The sequence below is a fragment of the Vicia villosa genome, linkage group LG2, assembly GCF_029867415.1.
Source record: "Vicia villosa cultivar HV-30 ecotype Madison, WI linkage group LG2, Vvil1.0, whole genome shotgun sequence".
Lineage (NCBI taxonomy): Eukaryota > Viridiplantae > Streptophyta > Magnoliopsida > Fabales > Fabaceae > Vicia > Vicia villosa.
Genome location: NC_081181.1, coordinates 139127965 through 139137965, shown reverse-complemented (window position 1 = coordinate 139137965; position 10001 = coordinate 139127965). Strand labels below are relative to the sequence as shown.

Below are 10001 nucleotides of genomic sequence, written 5' to 3'. Positions count from 1 at the left end.
TTAAAATATTTAATTCATATATATTTTTGTTACAATCATTGAATAATGTATTTATTAAAATAATAAATTTGTTCTTATAATAAGTAGTTAGAATGGCTTAATAAGTTGGACATTACTCATTCCAATGTTAAGGATGTTGTGTCTATTCAAGCAAGTAACAGATCCTCACTAAAATATTAAATAAATATTTTATTCTTCTTTCCATAATTCAACTATAATAAAGCATTAATGAATTGTGTATCTAATTTTGATTCAATTAATTCAGTTGTATAAAATGATCGATGGAAGTATATAGTTAACCATCTCTTTCTAAAGAAAACATTTCCAAGTTTATATCTATCCATTCTAAGAAAAAACTTCCATTAAGAGCCCAACCTTATTGCAATTGGTTGGAGTCTTTATACTCTCTTTATATACTATATTAAATGTGACGTTTAAATATTTACTTTATTTTTATGTCTTTATTATATTTTTAATTTTTGTATTTTAATCTATTTAGCAAATTTTTTATTATGAAAGTTAACATAATAATTTAAAAGTATGATGTATTACTATTTCTCTTGATCTCAATTCTATCTTTCAAATTGTAATTAAAGTTAGTTTAATTAATTATAATTTATAAAAAAATTAAACTACATATTATAATTATTATCCGTAGACTCAAATGAAGAAAAATGTCTCTAAATTTAGAAGTAAAACACTGCATATAAATGTAATTTTTAAAAGAATTGAGTTTTAAATGTAGTTTATTATTTTAAGTAGACTAATTTTGATAGAAATTTGGCCTCTCTAAATTTTTACTAGTAATTTTAATTTTTATCTTTTTACAAAGTTTTATATTATATGTTTGAAATGTTCAAATTAAAGATTAAATTATAACATATATAATTTTAGTTATTAAATTTTATATTTTTCATTTTATAATTCCAATTAAAATAATCTTTTAAACTTTATATATTCCATTTTCTATTAATTATACATGATTTTAAAATTTATATGTTCCAATTTATTTATTTTAATGTTACAATTGGAACATATAATTAAAATTAAAATAAAATTAAATAATTTTAGAAATTTTTAAGTTTAATTTTAAATCAAACACATCCTATAAACTTAAATAACTAAAATAATTTTTATATTATATGTTCCAATTTAATTTAACAATTTAATCTTTATTTTTTAGAAGATATAATATAAAAATTTGTTAAACGATAAAAACTATAATTAGTAACAAAAATTTAGAGAGGCCAAATTTTTTAAATAAATATACATACTAAAAAAATAGACAATTTAAGTTAATTATTGAGAATACAAAATTTGGATTTATGAATAATTATTGTAATTGATTTTCTTTTTAAAATAGAATTTTAAATCCATTTCAGTTAATCAATCAAGGGTCACTATTTGGTTGCATGCATGGCTGCTATTGTATGGGCTGATGAGGATCCGTACTCATGGTGCTTACCCTTTTATTTTCTCACTTTCACTTCACGGTAGAAACATTTCTTTAAGATCAAGTTGTATGAATTTTTGTTAGTTAAAATTTTGCACATGATCTTCTATCGTTCTGTTTTTGGTACAATTCATTAACTTTCACGTATTCGTACACATTATTATGAATGAATACGTAAGCTCAAACGTAATCTAACCCACCATTATTTTCACAAAACTAACTATATATATCACCACTTCACATTCCTATCTTAACATATCAATCAACACAAAAATGACCACTTTCTTTCTCACACTCATCTCTCTCTTTTTCCTTATCATCACATTCAAGCTCTTGTTCCACACAACAGCAACAAAGTTCAAGAACCTTCCACCTGGCCCCCCATTCCTTCCAATAATTGGAAACCTTCATCAACTCAAACAACCCCTCCATCACACTTTCCAAACCTTATCACAGAAACACGGCCAAATCTTTTCTCTCTGGTTCGGTTCTCGTCTCGTCGTTGTTGTTTCTTCCTTAAAAACAGCACAAGAATGTTTTACCAAACACGACATCGTTTTAGCAAACCGTCCTCATTTCTTAACCGGCAAATATATTGCCTACAACAACACCTCAGTAGCACAAGCACCTTACGGTGATCATTGGCGCAATCTCCGCCGGATAATATCAACTGAGGTACTCTCATCTCACCGTTTAAGCTCCTTCTTGGAAATACGAAGAGACGAGATCATGAGACTAGTACAAAAGCTGGCAAAAGTTTGTTACAATGGTTTCTCAGAAGTGGAACTGAAGCCATTGTTTTCAGAAATGACATTCAACACCATCATGAGAATGGTGTCTGGGAAAAGATACTATGGTGATGATTGTGATGTGTGTGATGTTGAGGAAGCAAGGTTGTTTAGAGAGATAATTAAAGAGATTCTGGTTTTAAGAGGAGCTAACAATGTTGGTGATTTTTTAGGGTTTTTAAGGTGGTTTGATTTTGATGGTTTGGAGAAGAGGCTTAAGATGTTAAGTAAGAGAGCAGATTCATTTTTACAAGGACTCATTGATGAACATAGACTTGGAAAGAGGAACACTAATACTATGATTGATCATCTCTTGAAACAGCAACAATCACAACCTGAGTACTACACAGATCAAATCATCAAAGGACTTATTGTTGTAAGTAGAAATTTTACTCAACTTAAAATTACTGCTTATTAAAGTATGTGGGCCAATAGCAAATCGTGTCCATGAATGCTCTACTAAAATTTAACTATTAAGACATAAAAGAAGATAAAAGTATTTTTTACCATTTGTGTTCATTGATATTGATATTTTGTTGGATTGTTGTAGGTTATGCTACTTGCAGGAACTGATACATCATCTTTAACCTTAGAATGGGCTATGTCAAATTTATTGAATAATCCAAAGATATTAAAGAAGGCAAAAGATGAATTAGACACTCGCACGGGACAAGATCAGTTGATAGATGAACATGATATTTCAAAACTTCCTTATATTCAAAGCATTGTCCACGAGACTCTTCGATTACATCCAGCTGCTCCATTATTATTGCCTCATCTGTCTTCTGAAGATTTTACAATTAAAGAATATAATGTCCCGCAAAACACAATTGTAATGGTCAATGCTTGGGCCATTCATAGAGATCCAAATTTGTGGACTGATCCTACATGTTTTAAGCCTGAGAGGTTTGAGAAAGAAGGTGAGACAAGTAAATTGCTTTCATTTGGAATGGGAAGAAGGGCTTGTCCGGGAATAAACTTGGCCCAACGTACAGTGATCTTGACTTTAGGATTATTGATTCAGTGTTTCGAGTGGAAGCGGATAGGTGAAGAAAAAATTGACATGGCCGAAGGAAAAGGAATCACAGTGGGGAAAAGAATTCCTTTAAAACTAATGTGCAAATTGCATAATCCATTGAAGATCAAAGATACATGATGTAATCGTCTCAAATTAAAGTTGTTTTTAAGTATGTAATTCAATAATGCAACTCAATGAAATTAAGCGTTTTTTCTAATTATTTAATATTTAATTTTGATGAAAAGTATAAAAAAAAAAATGTACATTTAAATTATGCATTGAAAAAATTAAGAGATCACCTTTCAAACTTATTTACTATCGTTTTTTCATATATATTTTAAATGGTGAAATATCACTCTTTTGTCACTCTTTTTTTTTTTATAATATAAAAACATTAATATATATACATATATATATATATATATATATATATATATATATATATATATATATATATATATATATATATATATATATATATATATCAATGGCGGAGCCAGAACCTTCACGATCAAATTATTAAATTAAAAAATAATTAAAAATGTCTTAATATTTCAAATTTATATTGCACTTTGCATTATATTTTCCACTTGAAGTTTAATTTGAGTACTAAACATGTAGTTGTCTTTGTGTTTTTATAAAAATCTTTTTTAGTCAAATACACACTCAAAATCAATTTGGCTAAAAAAAATTCAAATAACATTTTTCATACAAATTACTTTATATTAAATACAATTTTAACTAAAATTAATTTTAACAAATTATATCCTTCAAAATTAATTTCTTTTTTATCACATAACCAAACACACGCTAAGTTTTTCTTTAAAAAGGCACTTGAAGAAGAAAATAATAAATAAAAAGTACAAATAAAATAAAGAGATAACAAAAAACACACTTGACTTACTATAGTACAATCCAAAACCACAAGCCCTTTATTCAATCGCCAAATAGAAAACCTTAAAATTTTTTCAACCAGTACTTGAGCTTTTATTAGAGATTCATCCCACAATATGTTACACCAAATTTTTATCTCAAGTTGAACTTCTCAGCATTACAATATGTCCCACATTACAAAAGAAACAAGTTACTTCTCAGCATAAATTTTTTTATGAAGTGTATAAAAATCATAAGAGTACAGTGAAAGTAGAAGAGAAAGCATTTTTTAGATTTCTTGTAATATTTTCAAATGATTACAAGACTTTATTTATAATAGAAAGTATAAATATAAACAAACCAAGAGAATTTAGAACTTTTATAAGAGGAAAAAAAGTAATATATCTAGAACATACTCTTTCCAACTATAGACTTGAGTACCATCCCTGTCTAAAGTTTTATTCATAGAACAAATAACATCTTATTAAGAGAACATTTGATTGATTATTGGTCGAGCTTTGCATTGTGCCTCCAATGGTATGGCCATAGGCACAAGAGTTCCACGACCTTCAATCATGTCAACTTCTTCTTCACCAATTCTTTTCCACTCAAAGCATTGAATCAACGACCCCAAAGTCAAGCCCAAAGTTCTTAAGGCTAAGCCCGACCCAGGACAAGCCCTCCTCCCCATCCCAAAAGGCATAAACCCTCGCATGTCTGCTTGTCGAATCCCCTCAAATCTCTCGGGCTTAAAGCTCATCGGGTCAGCCCACAAATCAGGGTCCCTATGAATAGCCCACGCATTCACCGTCAACATGGTGTTTTGTGGCACATCAAATCCTCCCACAGTACAATCTTCAGATGATAAATGTGGCAACAACATTATTGCCGCTGGATGCAACCGTAGAGTCTCACATATAATGTTTTGTAGATATTGCAATTTGGTAGCTTCACCTTCCTCAATTAAACTCTCTTCTCCAATGTGATTCTCCAATTCAGTTTTTGCTTTTTCCAATACTTGTGGATTGTTTAATAAATTAGCCATCGCCCACTCTAACGTTATAGAAGAAGTTTCTGTTCCCGCAACTATCAATGCCTGCAAAACAAAACAAACAACATTCCATTAGTTTATAAATTCATATGTTTAATAAAGAGGAGTAACAATAATAAGGATGACAGTCTAGTTAAGCCAGCTCGGTTAACAGCTGTGCAGGGACATCAGATGCAGGGATGACTAACCATAATCAGGCCTTTGATAATTTGGTCATTGTAATAATCAGGTTGTGATTGTTGCAAAGAAAGTAGATGATCAATCATTGTATTCTTATTTTCATTTCTGTCCCTACGATGTTCATCAACTAGTCCTTGAAAAAGTGCATCCATTTTCTCCCCAACCATTTTCAACTTGTTATGTGCACCACTAAAATCAAATAACCTAAACAAAGGCACAAAATCTCCAAGATTTGAATCCAATCCATACTCTTGCAATTCATCCATCACATCTCTAAACTTCTTTGCCTCATCAGATTCATCGCCGTAAAACCGTTTACCACAAACCATTCTCATGATGGTGTTAAATGTTAGTTCAGAAAACAAAGTTCTGAGCTCAACTTTTTGGAAGTTATTTGAGAGTTTTCAGCAAGCTTTTGGATTAACCTCATGGTTTCGTCTTTTCGGATTTCTGAAAAGGAGTTGAGACGGTAATTGGAGAGGATTTCGATTGAGCTAATACGACGTAAGTTTCGCCAATGATCTCCATAAGATGATGTTATTACGTTTGTGCTGTTGAAACCAAGATACTTGGTTCTGATAGAGTGTCGACGGTTTGCGAAAATAATGTCGTTTTTGGTGAAACATTCTTCGGCTAGAGATGCCGAAGAAACAATGGTTAGGAGTTGAGAACCGAATTTAAGAGTAAAAATTGGGCCATATTTTTTAGAGAGGTTGTGAAAGTAGTGGTGAATTGGTTGTTTAATTTGATGGAGGTTGCCAATTATGGGAAGAGAGGGTGGGTTTGGTGGAAGTTTTTTGAATGATTTTGTGGAGAATACTGATAATTTTGTAGTGATAAGAACAAGGAGAAGGACAATGATATACAGAACAAAGTTGAATTCCATGTTTTGAGTAAAGTTTTTGTAGGTAAGTAGTCATGAAAACATGTGTATATATAGAGTCTCAAAGTTTTATGAAAACTATATTGTGGTTGCAAAAGTGAAGTAAGATTTGCTATATTACGAATTTATTTGATACAAAAGCACAGCAATAATACAAAAGATAACAAAGAAAAAGTAGTATATGTAAGTGAAAGCATGTTGCTATTTCATATTTAAGACAAAAAAATCATCAATTAGTCTCATAAAGTGAAATTACTATTTCTTCATGTTTATTGTTTTGATTCCCATTCATGGATAAACAATACTCCTTGAGAGCAAAACACCATTGTAGTGGTTTTATTCAACAGCTAGCAACCACTACTTCTCATGTATTTAGCATTATCTACAAGGAATCGATCTATAATTGACAAACTTACAACTTAATACACGAATTGTAGATGACTAGGAAAATTATGTAATTTTAATTTCACTTTAAATTATTATTAACACGTTTTAAATATTTAGAGGTTTTATGTAGTTATCTATGCTTCAACTGTGATATAAAAAAAACCACCAATAATTCCTATGTCTTTAGCTTATCTAGAAGGCATCAATTGTAATTGACAAATTTACACAGCTTAATACTCGAATTGTATTATTCAAATTACGAGTTTAGTGACAATGAAAATTATATAATTTTAATTTCATTGTAAAATTATTAATTAAGACGTTTTAAATATTTAAAGGTTTTATGTAATTATGGATGCTCCTATTACTATTGAGGATCATAAAGCCAACACCATTTTAATTAATGGTAAATGGGATTTTTTTTAAGTCGGTAACTCCTATTCCGTTTTATATTCAAGTGCGGATCAACAACTATCACATACCTTTTGATATTCGGCCGGACAAAAGAGTTTGGTATTCCTCCCTTATAAGTGACTTATCTTTGAAGATTGCTTATGACTTTAAACGGACTAGAGGCTTCTGTATGGAGTGGTGGAGTTAGATTTGGGCTAAATCGATTCATACGTCCAAAGTTTCTTTAGTGCAGCGACTGCTTCACAACAAGTTTCCAACGGATGAGCAATGGAAAAAAAAAAGGTTTTCTTTGCTGTCTCGATGTGTTCTTTGTAAGAGAGTAGAGGAATCAAATTCTCATCTTTTCTTCAAGTGTGACTATGCAACAAAACTTTGAACATAGTTAGCGAGCATGCTTTATTTAAATACTGCTATTCATGGTTGGCCGATGTTTGGTGGTATTGTGGCATTTCGAGGTCCGAGCAGAATAAGAGTTTATTTAGAGTGCTTTTATCTTTATCCTCAACTCCATTTAGATAACTATAAACCAGGTGATATTTAATGTGTTTCATTCAAGTTAATTCATCCATATCTTATCTTTTGGCTTATGTTTTTACTGTCAAAATCGTTGTTACCTCTTCCCATTTAGGTATTCAGGATTTTGTGCTTTTTAAAAGTTTTAAGGTGATTATTCGACCTCCTAAAGCTCCCAATGTTATTGAGGTTATTTGGCAGCCTCTTCTTGTAAATTTTATAAAATTGAACTGTGATGGAGCTTATATTTCTACTTCGGGTTTGTCGACTTGTGGTGGCATTGCTAGGGACAATGACAGTGTTTTTTTGGGAGTATTTGCTTCTTTTTTGGGTGTGGCGAATTCTCTCATTTCCAAACTCTCGGGTGTTATGTCAGTAATTGAGTTCGCTCATGAGAAGAATTAGCATAATATTTAGTTGGAAACAGATTCGACGGCGATGGTTAAAGGTTTTAAGCATCCTTTTAAAGTACTGTGGCAAATTAGGAATAGATGATTTAACTTTATAAATTTATCCTCTAATTGGAATTTTATATTCTCTCATATTTTTAGAGAAGCGAATATTTGTGCAAATGCCATTTCTAATCTAGGTCTAACTCTTACTTATTCTACTTATTTTAATTCTACCCCTCTGGTTTTAAAGGCTGGTTTTGTTAAGAATGGACTTGTTTTGTCATTCTTTGGGTTTGATCACTTTTTAGAAGGTTTCAGCATGATATAATATGTTTGAATAACAATGACAATATTGGCTCGATAAACCTAATAATAATTTTCTCTCTACTATTTTAGAAGATCCTAATATTTTTTAAGGAGGGAACAACTAGTTACATTGCTCACACCGCTCTAAGATTCAATTAAATTATTTAATTGATTTTAGTTGTGTAAGTTCTCTATTTTTAGGATTGGAATTAATTTTTGTAAAAAAAATATAGCACTAATAGGACAGGTAGAACGTGTTTACTTGCTTACAAGAACAGGTTAAGCAAGGAGTTATATCTGATGAAGAAACATGTCAGACAAGATGTCCTAAGAAGGGTCATTCGACATTGCAAACTGATGTAACTGAAATAACAGATTCTATTATGATTTGACAGTTGCAAAATATTCTGGGAATGTTATGAAGTCCTATGTGGCACTGGTTTATTGGTCTGGACGATTCAAGTCAGAGTCAAGGATATGTGGACTTTCTAATTATGGAGATATATTATGAAGATTTGATTGAAGACCTATTTTTATGCAGAATCTTCTGCAGATTTGTAGCAGCTGATATGCTGTGATTTGAAGCCCAAATCCAATTGGGAAAAAGGTTATAAATAGAAGTGTTTGTAACCTAGAAGAGTATGGGTCCGAGATGTAGAAATACTAGGACTTAGTCTTTGTGCCACTCTCTAGGATAGTTGGTTTGTGTGATCCACTCGGGTTGTGAGTTGGATTGTGTTATAGATCGTTGTAAGTCTCTATTATTGTTCTCCTCGAAGCTTTTAGGCAAGATCAAGTATTTGTTGATTAAGAGAGTCTTAATCGTGTATTATTAGTAATTGATAATTATGGTTAGGAGTCGTCAATATCATTAACATGTGATGTTATTGTGATACATGACTGCGATGATAAGAAGTGAGAGTGGTTTCTCTTATCTAGGAAGTTCTTAGATAGAAGTTGCACTGGGTAGGGATTAAGTGAGAAGTCAGTAAACCGAAGGTTGTTTACGTGTGAACTGGAGGTTGTTTGCATAGTACTTTGAATTGATACTACTAATAGTGGATTTCCTTCCTAGCTTGGTAGCCCCCAGAGTAGGTGTTGTTGTACACCAAATTGGGTTAACAATCATGTGTGTTATTTACTTTTCAGTATTGTGTATGAACATTTATACCTTGCAGTATTGTTTAAGTTAGATCAGATGTCGCGACATCCTATACGACATCTAGAATTTGCTGTACCAGAATTTTCAAAATTTCAAGTTGCATTTTATTTTAATTATTAAGTGATTTATATACTTTTTGATTTAATATTTGGTGAATATTTGTATGGTATGTGGCATATGATTGGGTTGGTGGGGGTGTTAAATAGTAATAGAAATTAATTAGATTTTTAATTAATTTTAAGTTGGATAGAATAATTAAAATTACAGAATAATAATTTGAATAAATAAGAAAATAATAGTAGCATAATTTTATGGAATATTAAATTATTAGAATAAGTAATAAAATAATTAGAAAATAGGGATTAGCAAAGGAAATAGGGGTAAAATAGGAATAACCTAAGTAAAGGGAATTAGGTTTTGTTTGAAAAGGAAAAAGTGAGGATTGAGAGTGGACAGTACGTATAATTTGAAATTTTAGGAGAAAACAGACAAATAGGAAGAACAATGCTTAAAAAGAAGAAAAATCACCATTGTTGAAGTGCTTTTACTGAAAAATTCAGGTAAGGGGGAACTGCTTAAAT

At 30.7% G+C, this 10001-nt stretch overlaps 1 protein-coding gene and 1 pseudogene across 1 annotated transcript; one reads left to right on the top strand and one right to left on the bottom strand.

The window, feature by feature from the left end:
- The first annotated feature begins 1698 nt into the window (after window positions 1–1698).
- On the top strand, window positions 1699–3476 carry LOC131652232 (cytochrome P450 81E8-like). Its single transcript, XM_058922040.1, has 2 exons — window positions 1699–2617; window positions 2792–3476. The coding sequence occupies exons 1-2, from the start codon at window positions 1727–1729 to the stop codon at window positions 3395–3397; spliced, it is 1497 nt and encodes a 498-aa protein (XP_058778023.1). The 5' UTR covers window positions 1699–1726; the 3' UTR covers window positions 3398–3476.
- A 927-nt stretch (window positions 3477–4403) lies between these two features.
- On the bottom strand, window positions 4404–6358 carry LOC131646903 (cytochrome P450 81E8-like; annotated as a pseudogene).
- Window positions 6359–10001: the final 3643 nt, after the last annotated feature.

Excerpts from the sequence above, each read along its gene's own strand:
- LOC131652232 (XM_058922040.1), top strand. The coding sequence starts at position 1,727 with ATGACCACTTTCTTTCTCACACTCATCTCTCTCTTTTTCCTTATCATC. Across the intron at positions 2,618-2,791 it reads TCATCAAAGGACTTATTGTT|GTTATGCTACTTGCAGGAAC; the intron begins GTAAGTAGAAAT and ends GGATTGTTGTAG.